Source organism: Xenopus laevis, chromosome 9_10S, assembly GCF_017654675.1.
Source record: "Xenopus laevis strain J_2021 chromosome 9_10S, Xenopus_laevis_v10.1, whole genome shotgun sequence".
In the NCBI taxonomy this organism is placed as follows: Eukaryota; Metazoa; Chordata; class Amphibia; order Anura; family Pipidae; genus Xenopus; species Xenopus laevis.
This window is the reverse complement of record NC_054388.1, coordinates 75,692,688-75,707,006: the sequence shown is the minus strand read 5'-3', so window position 1 is coordinate 75,707,006 and position 14,319 is coordinate 75,692,688. Positions and strand designations below refer to the sequence as shown.

Genomic DNA, 14,319 nt, shown 5'->3' with positions numbered 1-14,319 from the left:
TCAATGAGTAGTCCTGGACATAATCTTTACCAGTCAATAATTATAAGCCCTGTGCATAATTCTGTAACAGGTCAAAGATGTGGGTTAAATAACTGTAAACAAGACGCAATGGGGATGCAGTGCTGGGCACATTTTCATGGTGTTCTGCCTGAATAACTATGTTTTCACACCATCTCTTCTTGTATTGGCATTAGCAGAATTTTTTTAAAACTCTCGAAAATTTTATTTTAATTCTTTAAAAAATTTATATTGATTTTGGATAAATCACTAGTTAAAAAATAAGAAAATTCTAATTGAATTTTCAATACGACCCTTAATAAATCTGTCCCTTAGAGTCTCAGTGATATAAATATAAGGCTTGTAGTTCACAGTTTTGTTTTTTTAATAGGCCCCTGTTGTGATCACCAAATTCATACAAGTAGAGAAGTAGGAGATGGATGCAGTTGCTAAGGAGGGATATTAATATATTGTATTCATAGAGTAAAAGGGGCTGTAAAGTTTGCCAGTCGAGTTTGGCTTTCCAAATTCATCAAGAGCAAGGCAAAAAAAAAAAAGGTAAATGCTTTACATGCATTCCAATGCGAGAATTCCTCATTCTTCTCAATTTAATGGCGATGAGCCTCCCTTTCTTGCCAGATGACTTTTTACTTTGCTTCCCACTGAGACTTACTGTATGACCCTTATAATAAGAGCTAATCTATCATGGCTATGATCACTGAGGATAGCAAGGACATCTAAAAATGTGTCTAAAACCGCCACTACTGCCTTTCACTTGAATGCATAACAACACTGGTTCTGTAGTATAGTTTTTAATCTAAATATGCTCTTATGAGTACTGTTTCTATTTAAGTGAAAGGGATGCAGCTGTGATTATTTTCTGGGTCTTTGCCCTGTGGAACCAGGTTACCTCTGTGTCTACACCCAGTCGTGGTTTCAATTCATAGCTTGAAAACTACTATAGGTATAGGATCCTTTATCCCAAAACCAGCTATTCAGAAAGTTCAGAATTACAGAAAGGCTGTCTCCAATAGACTAAATTTTATCTAAATAATCCAAATTTTAAAAAAAATGTTTCCTTTTTCTTTGTAATATTAAAACATTACCTTGTACTTGATCCAAGTGAAGATATAATGAATCCTTTTTGGAAGCAAAACCAGTCTATCGGGTTAATTTGATGTATTACATGATTTACTAGTAGACTTAAGGCATGAATATCCGATTTACAGTAAGATCAATTTTCTAGAAAACCCCAGGCTCCGAGCATTGTGGATAACAAGTTCCATAACTGTATTCCAAAGTGTCACAGTATACTATATCTTCTTTTTGTATAATCATACAGTACAAGTATCTGGTCACTTTAGGCTGTTCTACAAGATGTTTGCATTATTACAAATTGAAAGTTGGCTTTTGAGAAAGAAAAGCTTATCTGGAGCATGCACGACAGAAAGTAACATTGAGTGGCATCTCAACATGTACATCATCACTGCCCTATCCCCCACTAGCAACTATGCCTCCTCTGGAACACACATTTGAAACTATCGAAACCGTGTTGTTAATGAAAAATGAAAAGTACAAACAGTACTGCAAACCGAGTGAAGGAAGCCTTAGTCTGACACCTTCTCATACAGTATACCTATACAGACACATCTTGTACATGCAAATCTTGCCAGTTTTCTAAATTTTGTGAAAGTGGTGTTTCCTTTTTGCTAATGTGTATTCGTATTGTGTTTCTTTAGGTCACATTCCACGCTGTTTCAGAACATGTAGAAGATGCTGGTATTCACTCTGGGGATGCTACTCTCATGATTCCCACACAGACCATTAGCCAAGGGGCACTAGAAAAGGTATGATTTAGGTCAGGAGAAGGCAAGGAACCACATTCAGACAACTAATGAAGTCATATAATTGATTGAGCCAACAAATATGGAAATACATACAGTATCTGTGTAATGCAGGGCAAGCCTTGACAAAGGGAGAGAGTGCTATTTCTCCACACACTTCTATCCTCAACCAGTTGCTACTTGTCACACTTGAAAGGTCAATAAATGGGTTATACACCATGAATTCTGATTATCACAGCATCACTCCTCACCTTGGACCTCACCTATGGAACATACTACCAAAAAAAAAAACCCATTTGTAAGATCACTTAAAGTAATACAGTACCTGCATATAACTTCTAAAAGTTCAGGCAGTCTTGTTTCTAGAATTACAGCTCCAAAAGTGTATCTATTTTCTCATTACATTCTGACAGCAATAGGCAATTTGTACAGTACTTGTTAAACAGGACAATAACAGGAGTCATAAAAAGTTAATTATATGAAGTACAAATTAGCAGCTAAATGCTCATTAAGAAGAAAAGCAGCTGATCTGTACTTTACCCCTGACTTTTTGTTGTTTGACACTTGTCAGCTAATCTCACAATATACAGCGGAGTGAAGAGAACCAACAGTGTTAATTGTAATTGTCATATTGACATTCCTTTTGAACTGAACCTTGTTTTGAGCATTTTGGACATAGCATTTATTTGGGATATTTTGCATATATATATATATATATATATATATATATATATATATATATATATATACAGTAACTTAGAAAAGGGTTTAAAGTATTTCTGAGTTTAGTTTGGACACCAGCTGACAGTTGCTGATAGAATAACTAGTAGTCAAAGAAAAGTACTTGCTGCCTTTGTTAAGTTGGCCATACACGAGCCGATATAAACTGCCGACAGACTAAGTGAATGGGACCTCCGATGGGCTGTCTTTATTTTTTATGATGTCTGTTTCTGATTGCCAGATGTTTTATGAATTTGTGCTAAAAGAATAGTTTCTATTTATTGCTATTAATCTATTTTGCACATAACTGGGATGGAATGTTTCTAATAGAGAATTAAAGCTTATAATGTTGCACATAATGGGTGTCTATTTGTGTAACAATGAGACGATGCTTCCGTTTTATATACTTGGAATATTTTGGGAATGGATAATTGTTGAAATAACAATTAAAGGGGATGTATGTATTCTCTATATCTCTCATATTTGTACTCCTTAGCTATCCAAATGAGCTACATCAAACTTAATTACTGATACAAGATAATTATCCACTGAGAATCATCCCAATGATATGTCAGTCATCTTCCTGTTATCTAACATAGTGATTGTGTCTTAAAACTACTTTTCAATGGACAACTCCATTAAAGGGCTTGATCTGCAAAGGAGATATCTGAACAAAACTATTTTTTAAAAATAAGTAAAAATGTAATTCTAAGCATCATTTCAATACATATTCATAAAATGTTTTCAATAGGTTTGTAAATGTAATTATTTATCCCTTTTTGTTCTCTGCACGTATTCTTGGTTCTGACTCTTGAAACTCAGCTCTCCTCCTGATCAGTTAATCAGCTGGCTTCTGCTGCTTTGTTTTGGGAGTCAGAACAAGTAGTGCCAATACTATACTCAGCCAGACAGATATGACATTTAATAATAATAATTACAATTACAAATAACATTAAATCGATTGAACATTTTTAATCAATGTGTATTGGAAAAGTGCTAAGGATTACATATTCACAACAATAGTTTTTGGGTGGAGATCCCTTTAAAGCATAATGCATATAGCAAAATGCTAGGATACAGTATCATAAACCAGTTTTGGAAAGTGACACTGTAACTTTAATGTCCTTTTCTCTAATTTTCAGGTGAAAATTGCTACCAAGAGAATTGCAGATGCATTCATTATATCTGGACCATACAATGTGCAGTTCTTTATAAGAGGAAATGATGTACTGGTAAGAACTTGGCAATTTGAATTGTCTTGCCTTTTTTTCATTTTAGAAGATACCATAAAATGTGCACGTCTTTTCTTCAAGGTTCTTCTCATTTTTTGTGTGATAAAACTTGCAGTATTGGGACAAGGTGCCTAATTAACCAATGATTCACCTAACATACCAGCCACCCCATGCTTTATTTCAGACCTATCCCTACTATAGCTCTTCTTTACCCAATTTCCATACCAGTCAAAGCATGCCCAACATGTTACATGGCAGTGTCCCCCTAGAACAAAGTTGCAAATGGTTCACACAGGAAGTCAGCCGACACGCAGAGCTTGCTGCAAAGTGCTTTTATTCACAACATGTTTCGGGCTAAGTAGCCCTTTATCAAGTGTTATAGACAGGCATACAGAGTGTATACATTTATAGTGTGGCAAGGAAGTGAGGTCATCGCCTAGATAGGCGGGTTAGTTTTCACAATTAACTTAAGTGTTCATCAAGTGCAGGTGTAGAGAATACATGTATGTATATTCACAACAGCATACATACTAATTTATGCATAGTTTCAATGTCCATAGTTGATTTATGCATAGTTTCAATGTCCATAATAGTGTTACAAAATAATTCAAAAGTCCATCGTATCTCTGAAAAAAGCCTAAAAAGGCAAAAATACCTTGGAACTGCCCTCTAATTAGGGCCTACCACTGAAACTTGATAAAGTAAGAAAACCTTAGTCTTACCCTTAATCCTATATCTGGATTTTACGTATAATTCACTATTTCTTGCTTGTATATATTGGATACCCAACAATATCATTATCTGTAGAGGAAGAGAATAGAGTATTAGTCATACCTATTATGGAAAACAATTTTTATCCAAGAAAACATTTTATGCTCCAGCTATCATTTAACCCTTTGGGTTGCATTGTGTCTAATTTTTTTTTTTTTTTTTTTTTTTTTTTTTATCCAGAAAGCTTCTCGCTGTAGTCTGAATTTCTGTATATCACCTCCTCTTTGTAGTGGTTGCATTATTTCTAGCACTGTCCATTTTAACTGGGTGAGATTATGATTTGCTAGATTAAAGTGCCTTGAGACTGTAGTATCTGTCGATGTTCCCTTTTTAAAGTTCCGTATGCTGCCTCTATGTTCTTTGATCCTTGTTTTTATCGGTCTCCCAGTCTGTCCTACGTATCCCATCCCGCAGGGGCATTTCAGTAAATAGACAACATTACTTGTATCACATGTGGCGAAGTGTCTAACTTTTATTGGGGTACCCTGTGTGGGGTGATGTAATACTTCCCCTTTAATTATAGAAGAGCAGCAGATGCAGTTAAGGCATGCAAATGTACCTTTTTGTGGTTTACCCAGGAACCTTTGTGCACCTTTTTTAACAGGGTTGACCTCTGGCTGACACAGGATGTCCCGCAGGCTTTTCCCTTTAGTATAACTAAACAGTGGAGGTTTTATAAGGACATTTCTAAGGCTTTTGTCTTGTAATAGTATAGGCCAATATCTATGTACTATACGTTCAATCCCTTTGCTGTTTTCATTGTATTGGCTCACAAAAGGGAGACACCTCTGTTCGTTTTTAGTCTTGTAGGTAAGTAAATTTTCTCTGGGCATCCTTTGAACCTCTTTGGCACATGTCTCAATCAATTTTGGTTTGTACCCTCTTTTAATGAATCGCTCTTTTAGGGTATTAGATGCCACTGTGTAGTCTACCTCTCGTGTGGAGATTCTCCGTGCTCTAATAAATTGGCCTTTCGGAATGGCCCTAATTATATTGGGTGTGTGATAGCTAGAGGCATGCAAAATATTATTTTTGTCAGTGCTTTTCCGGTACAGGTTTGTGTTTATTTGACCATTCTCAATTGTTATGGTGACATCCAAAAAATTAATTTTATGTGCCCCTATTTCTGTGGTAAATTTAATCGTAGGGTGGGCTTGGTTTGCAGTTCGCACCATATCCTCAAACCCAGATAGCGGTCCGTCCCATATCACCAATATATGATCCACAAACCTATAATATCCAACCAGGTGTTGGATATATGGTTCAATTAGAAATAGTTGTTTTTCTAATCTGTGGACGAAAATATTGGCGAATGAAGGAGCGACCGCCGCACCGAGTGATGTCCCCTGCTTCTGCCAGTAGAATTCACCTGCAAATCGGAAATAGTTTTTTTTCAAGACAATATTGAGACAGTCCACCAAAAAATATATTAATTGGTGTGGAAGATTTGTGTCCAGTAGGGCATCCTCTACATAGCGAATTCCTTCATCTTGGGGGATGGAGGTATACAGACTTTGGATGTCAATACTGCATAGTATTACATTCGATTTAAGTTCCTTTATTTCCCCTAGTCTGCGTAATAGATCTGTGGTGTCTTTAAGACATGTATTAATATCCATAACACATGGTTGTAGAAAACTATCTACAAACTTTGCCAATGGTTCCAACACTGACCCGATTCCCGATACAATTGGCCTCCCTGGGGGGTTGGAGAGGGATTTGTGGATTTTTGGGAGCAGGTAGAGTACTGGGGTGCGGGGATGATCTCTAATTAGAAATTCTTTTACATGGTTAGGTATGACCCCATTTTCTTGTGCTTGTACTACCACTAATTCAATTTCTTTCATGATCATTTTTAAAGGGTCCCCACTAATTTTTTCATAGTGCCCTGGGGTAGTCAGCTGTGAAATTGCCTCTGCCATATATTTATTTTTATCCATAACAACAATTCCCCCTCCTTTATCGGCTTTCCTTATAACAATTGAGTCATTGGACCTGAGATTTCGCAGTGCCAGTTTTTCTTTAAACGTAAGATTTGTTTTCTTTGAATCATCAGTATGTTTGTCCCACAGTTGTTTAACTTCGTGTGTGACTATTTTCTCAAAGGCTTGCAATGACTCATTATTGTTATCTGGAACAAAGGTACTTTTATTTTTAAACCGACACATTTTATCAGATGTAGAAAGATCCCTACTATCTGTGACTGATGCAAAATGAGTTTTCAGTTTAATATCCCTTAAGAATTTCTGAAAGGAAATATCCCAGTATGCAAATTCAGAATCATAAATCGGTACAAAACCCAACCCCTTATTTAGGACAGTCAATTCAGCCGGGCTAATCGTGTAAGAGGAGAGGTTAACTACAAGGTTATTTACCTCGTCTTCTTGCGGTCTCTCTTCGGGTATTGATCCCTGACGAGTCCTGTCCTTGCGTCGCTTGTAGTCGGTTGGGAAGCGGCTGCTGTTCCTAAAAAAGGCACTGACTGTGATGTGGAGCTTGAGAAATCCTCACTGCTAGACGGGCTGTATGTGCGAGGTCTGTATGTGCGATTCTGTGAGCGACTATAGAACCTTCTAGGCCGGTCTCTGTAACGTCTGTACTCCCCTCCTGGTGCTTGGGTAGGATCTGGCTGCGTCGGGAACTCAGCGTTTAGTGTGCGATGACTGTGCTGTATCTTCCGCTCCTCACGCCACGTGTACACACGGCCTTCCTGGTAATCTCTTGCGTCGCGTTCGAACTTTGACCTCTTTCTTTCAGTGATCGCCTCTCGCAGCTTGGATAGCGCTTCCTCCTGCGCTTTGAAAGCCTGTTCCGCTTGTGATTTTCCTTTCTCCTGTAGTAGTTCTTCACGGGTGTTGTTAACAGCTACTCTGATACTTTGTAGCTTATCGGTTAGTGTTTCCACAGTTAGTAGCATTAAGTCCTGGCTACATTTGTTGCAGATTTCCTGCCAGCGTTGCTGTAAATGTTGATCTTCAGTGCAGAGATTAGGTTTGATATCCAGTCTTAATCCACGGGGTATTCTCTTAGATTTAATATACTCTGCTAGAGAGCTGGCATGTAAACTGGTGTGCAGTTCTTTACGCTGTAAATTAAACAGTTCTTTGGTGATATCCCTTGTAGGTGGTGGTTTAGCAGACATAAAGTCCACAATGTCTATTTTACTTAATATCCTTCCGACATCTTCCTCATCGTATGCAAACGTAGTTGCTGTTGATGGAAACGTTTCTTCAGTCATCCTACAAAGACGACCCACTACTACTTAGTCTGGCGGAATATAATCAAAGTCTGTAAGGATGACTAAGTGTAGTACCTTCAAGGCTGTTAATCCTGGTGGGCACCCCCGCCACAGGTGTGTCGAATCAAAGTTGCAAATGGTTCACACAGGAAGTCAGCCGACACGCAGAGCTTGCTGCAAAGTGCTTTTATTCACAACATGTTTCGGGCTAAGTAGCCCTTTATCAAGTGTTATAGACAGGCATACAGAGTGTATACATTTATAGTGTGGCAAGGAAGTGAGGTCATCGCCTAGATAGGCGGGTTAGTTTTCACAATTAACTTAAGTGTTCATCAAGTGCAGGTGTAGAGAATACATGTATGTATATTCACAACAGCATACATACTAATTTATGCATAGTTTCAATGTCCATAGTTGATTTATGCATAGTTTCAATGTCCATAATAGTGTTACAAAATAATTCAAAAGTCCATCGTATCTCTGAAAAAAGCCTAAAAAGGCAAAAATACCTTGGAACTGCCCTCTAATTAGGGCCTACCACTGAAACTTGATAAAGTAAGAAAACCTTAGTCTTACCCTTAATCCTATATCTGGATTTTACGTATAATTCACTATTTCTTGCTTGTATATATTGGATACCCAACAATATCATTATCTGTAGAGGAAGAGAATAGAGTATTAGTCATACCTATTATGGAAAACAATTTTTATCCAAGAAAACATTTTATGCTCCAGCTATCATTTAACCCTTTGGGTTGCATTGTGTCTAATTTTTTTATCCAGAAAGCTTCTCGCTGTAGTCTGAATTTCTGTATATCACCTCCTCTTTGTAGTGGTTGCATTATTTCTAGCACTGTCCATTTTAACTGGGTGAGATTATGATTTGCTAGATTAAAGTGCCTTGAGACTGTAGTATCTGTCGATGTTCCCTTTTTAAAGTTCCGTATGCTGCCTCTATGTTCTTTGATCCTTGTTTTTATCGGTCTCCCAGTCTGTCCTACGTATCCCATCCCGCAGGGGCATTTCAGTAAATAGACAACATTTAATTAATAATTTAATTTAATTAGAGGGCAGTTCCAAGGTATTTTTGCCTTTTTAGGCTTTTTTCAGAGATACGATGGACTTTTGAATTATTTTGTAACACTATTATGGACATTGAAACTATGCATAAATCAACTATGGACATTGAAACTATGCATAAATTAGTATGTATGCTGTTGTGAATATACATACATGTATTCTCTACACCTGCACTTGATGAACACTTAAGTTAATTGTGAAAACTAACCCGCCTATCTAGGCGATGACCTCACTTCCTTGCCACACTATAAATGTATACACTCTGTATGCCTGTCTATAACACTTGATAAAGGGCTACTTAGCCCGAAACATGTTGTGAATAAAAGCACTTTGCAGCAAGCTCTGCGTGTCGGCTGACTTCCTGTGTGAACCATTTGCAACTTTGATTCGACACACCTGTGGCGGGGGTGCCCACCAGGATTAACAGCCTTGAAGGTACTACACTTAGTCATCCTTACAGACTTTGATTATATTCCGCCAGACTAAGTAGTAGTGGGTCGTCTTTGTAGGATGACTGAAGAAACGTTTCCATCAACAGCAACTACGTTTGCATACGATGAGGAAGATGTCGGAAGGATATTAAGTAAAATAGACATTGTGGACTTTATGTCTGCTAAACCACCACCTACAAGGGATATCACCAAAGAACTGTTTAATTTACAGCGTAAAGAACTGCACACCAGCTTACATGCCAGCTCTCTAGCAGAGTATATTAAATCTAAGAGAATACCCCGTGGATTAAGACTGGATATCAAACCTAATCTCTGCACTGAAGATCAACATTTACAGCAACGCTGGCAGGAAATCTGCAACAAATGTAGCCAGGACTTAATGCTACTAACTGTGGAAACACTAACCGATAAGCTACAAAGTATCAGAGTAGCTGTTAACAACACCCGTGAAGAACTACTACAGGAGAAAGGAAAATCACAAGCGGAACAGGCTTTCAAAGCGCAGGAGGAAGCGCTATCCAAGCTGCGAGAGGCGATCACTGAAAGAAAGAGGTCAAAGTTCGAACGCGACGCAAGAGATTACCAGGAAGGCCGTGTGTACACGTGGCGTGAGGAGCGGAAGATACAGCACAGTCATCGCACACTAAACGCTGAGTTCCCGATTTTATTAAAGCATCACTCGTGTACCCAACTATTGTCCCTCATTGGGATTTTATGAAGGAGCACCCACCTTTTGAATGTTGGAGGAAAAGTGTGGGTACCTTCAGAACAATTATCGCTTTCTCAAGAGAAAGGCCCTCAAGAGGGCCGAAGCGTTGGATATGCATTAAATATAACACAATTTGTTCATGATAAAATGGAGTGCAGGTCATCTCATTATATTGTATTAGCTGTATATTATATTATATTGTATATGTTACGTTGGCTAAAACATGCTTCACTAAATATAATTTTTTTTGTAAATATCCCGGTGTTGCTGGTTCTTTTTGGGAAAAAAATAAAATTATAAAAAAAATAATAATAAAAAATAAATAAAATATATATATGATACGGGAGTGCTCCGTATACAAACGGAGACACAGGACTGATCAAGCATTGGTGATAATGATTCGTATACTGATGTGGGGGAGCATCACAGGACATTTTGGCACAACACTATATTATACGCTGGGGATACTATTAATGATGCTCGATACCTCTCTATATCACTGTTATTATTATGTACACATGAAATAATGCAACACTGTGGGGTTTGACACTGCATTTGTGTTCTGAGTCATCATACACACCCACCTGTGACGTCATACAGCAGGTTTTGGCACCAGTGGGGCTCTTTAAATGGCAGTGTTTGTTTGTGTGTTTTTTCACTTCCTGATGACGGCTTAAGTGAATAGCCGAAACATTGAAATAAATATCATTTTTTGATTTTGCACCTTTAAAAGTCCTGTGAGTGCGGTTTTTTTTTTTGCTCTATCTATGATTTACCATAACCAGCACCTAGGCAGAAGCGTTTGTTATGTGTGCACCAGAGTTTGGACTTTATATATATATATATATATATATATATATATATATATATATATATATATATATATATATATATATATATATATATATATATTAATACAGTTATGGCTTTTTTGCATTGAAACTTCATAGAGGAAATTTGATCTTCACAAAAAAAATACCATAGCCATCTTTTACTGCAAACAGCTGGAGATCCACAGATTGATAGTTTCTTTTCTAGACCATGATTCTACCAGAGTTGAACCTCATCAATGCCTTTTCTAAAATACATTTATTTACAGCCATGCGTCACTATCTTGCTAAGAGGATTTATTCCCAAGAAGTGAAACAGCCATCCTTTTCGAAAAAAATATGTTCCTGTTATTAAAGCATCTCCCCCAACATTGTATATAAAGGGAAAATACTGCATTCCATGAAGCTGAGGACATTTATAAAAATATGCCTGCTCTAAATCTGTAAATTTACTGACCTTGGGACATTGGCTTTATTCAGAGAAACATCCATTTTTATTGGTTTTGCAACCCTGGGAGACAGCTACACAATGTACTTTCACATTTTCTGCAACAAATGAGTTACAGGCACAGCTACAGAGGTCATTGTACCCAAGCAACGTGTCCTGCTATTATTTTGCAGTGGGCACATGCTTATTAAAACCACAATGTTAAAAATGACTCAAATTATAGGTGCTGCAAGTTGTATTGCAACCTAAAGTTCAAGTTATTTTTCAGTACCAACCAGAAACCAAATCTGAAAATACTAAAATGTTTTGTAACTTATGGCTACAGGTATTAAGAAGATGGATTTTTAAATGCATCACTATATTTTCATGCAAGTGGAGATGGATGACTTAACTTTTGTTTGTTGATCTCTTTAAGGTGGCCTGCTTTGGTGAGAATATATACTCTGCTTTCGTTAAGGCCATGATTTCAACTGGTTTCAAGTTGCCTCAGAAGGGAATACTTATTGGAATCCAGGATAGGTGTGTTAAATTTCACATCACAACAAAAGTGTGACGTATGCCTCAGTAGGCAAGAGAAATCTATTATTCTTTTCAGTTTTAAATACTCATTGTCCAACAGACTATAACAGACCATGAGAACATAAAGATGGACGTTAGGAATGGAACAAAACAATTACTTCTGTAACCAAATGAAAACATAAATGAATCATATAAATCGTTTAACAGTTGCAGTGTATCAATGATAGTTATTATTATTATAATTATTGTTTTTTTTTGTTTAATAGCGCTCATTGCATCCCCACATCCTTGGCACCTCAAAGAAGAGGGATTTAAGGTACAAAATCTACTTTTCAAATAATTCATTAAGTATAGAGTATAAAGTACAGACTTTCTTATACCTGTACTACTTGCTTAGGCACTGCTGTGGAGTTGAATTTGTTTGAAATAAAATCTATTTGTCTCCCGGTAGTTGTCTCCCAGTCTGTCCTATGGTGGTCATATAATTTGACAGAGTATCCTTTCTTTATGGTAGAAAGTGTGGAATCTAAAAGCAGTAAAAAAATAGCACTGACTGGTTCTCTAGTAGCGAAGAGCCTGTTTGATCTACCACCCATTCCTCCACCAACACCAACCTAGAGCGCTGTAATCTGGATTACATTAGAATACCATCATCCAAATGAAGATTTTCAGTTACTTTTTGTGTAATGAACCCATAAATGATTTTACATTTTACAAAGAGTATTTTTGAATTTCATTATTCATACATTGATTATAGGACCTGTTGCCACTATTATAGTAAACTCGACCTGAGTGGATTTTTGTTTTCATTTTGCCCATACAGCTGTATGCCACAGAAGCCATTGCAGATGATGTACCAGCCACACATGTTGCTTGGCCAACCCAAGAAGAGAAGAGTAGCAGTTGTCTTTCAATCTACAAGTAAGTGTTCTTATCTATCAGAAAAATCAATGCTCATTGCCTCTGATCTTGTTCTCTTCCATCCTTATCATGGACTCCGTTCTCAACAATCTCACTACATATATTCTAATTATGGGATTATGTAAAGTAGTGTAAATTAGCGAAAGGCACAAAGTTTGCTAAAGGTGTAGTCACCTATACCAGCTAATCAGCAGGTACAGTTTACTAGTCTCTGGTTAAAATCATATATCTTATTAGGTTACTGCACCTGGGCAAACTTTGTGCCATTTATTATGTATTGGGGTTAGCATACAGTGCTTTATGTAATGGAGCAGTACTACTGTAACTTATGGTCATCATTCTAACATTTTTAGGGAAACATACTGTTAATATGATTGAATTTTGTTACAACAGAGGCTGCTCTGATGTTCTTCTGCAGAACATCAGAGCAGCCCTCTTTGTTTCTCTTGACAACATCCTTGACTAGTGGTGGTCAGAATGGTTGAAAATTGACCAGCCGGTGGCACTGTTGTAACATAATTAATTCATATTAACAGTACATGTATATCTTAAAGGAACTATAGCACCAAAAAATTAGTGTTTTAAAGTAATAAAAATATAATGTACGGTTTTCTTGCACTGGTAAAACTCATGTGTTTGCTTCAGAAACACTACTATAGTTCATATAAACAAGCTGCTGGGGAGCAATGGCAGAAATTGAAAAACGGCTATATGGCACAGGATAACTAATGGATAACAGATAACACCATTAGACAGACAGAGCTTATTTGCTGTGTAAACTGAGCATTTTCTCCTTTGAATGGCTGCCCCCATGGCTACACAGCAGCTTATTTATATAAACAATAGTAGTGTTTCTAAAGCAAACACAGTGCCTGGCAACACTGCATTATATTTGTATTACTTTAAAACACTTTCATTTTTTGATGTTACTATTCCAGTTTAAGGGATACAGGTACCGCCGGCTGGTCAATTTTCAACCATTCTGGCCAGCACTAGTCAAGGATGTTCTCATATGAGAAAGAAAGTGGGCTGCTCTGATGTTCTGCTTAAATAAGAATTGCTCTAGTAGGAGGAAAGGGGTTCTTGTGTCTATTGGTAATATTGGTAAATTTAACTTTAAGAATGTGTCTTCATCATATTAAAGTGAAGAGATTATATGGCATAGAAATTTGTTAAAGCAAAATAATATTGTAATATACAAGTATTTATAGGGCATTGGAAAGTTTTTATTTCCAGACCCCACTGCTGAAAAGCTCATTCATTGATGCATTCATGCTGTTGTCATTTACACAGGTTGATCAAAGAAGGCAACATTGACATGGTGATTAACCTCCCAAATAACAACACCAAGTATGTACGTGATAATTATCTGATGAGGAGGACTGCAGCAGATTGTGGAATCACCCTTCTTTCAGGTAAGGCAGCCACAAACACTAGAGATAGAGAAAAAGGTGAGAGAGAGATCGTTTTTGGTATTTGTGTGGGGCCCAGGTGTCAACATTTTGATGATGAGTTACAATGTTAATAAAACAAACCTTTAATCTTTACAAACAACATA

At 37.1% G+C, this 14,319-nt stretch overlaps 1 protein-coding gene across 3 annotated transcripts in view; it reads left to right on the top strand.

The window, feature by feature from the left end:
- The window catches only part of LOC108702283 (carbamoyl-phosphate synthase [ammonia], mitochondrial-like), a 33,814-nt gene extending 19,737 nt beyond the window's left edge, over positions 1 to 14,077 (top strand). For all 3 annotated transcript variants that reach the window (XM_041577902.1, XM_041577904.1, XM_041577903.1), the window contains 6 exons: positions 1,737 to 1,844; positions 3,704 to 3,793; positions 11,737 to 11,840; positions 12,107 to 12,156; positions 12,664 to 12,761; positions 14,055 to 14,077. In XM_041577902.1, the coding sequence (XP_041433836.1) occupies positions 1,737 to 1,844; positions 3,704 to 3,793; positions 11,737 to 11,840; positions 12,107 to 12,155 (351 nt within the window). In that variant the 3' untranslated portion in view covers position 12,156; positions 12,664 to 12,761; positions 14,055 to 14,077. The remainder of the gene's footprint in view (positions 1 to 1,736; positions 1,845 to 3,703; positions 3,794 to 11,736; positions 11,841 to 12,106; positions 12,157 to 12,663; positions 12,762 to 14,054) is intronic.
- Positions 14,078 to 14,319: the final 242 nt, after the last annotated feature.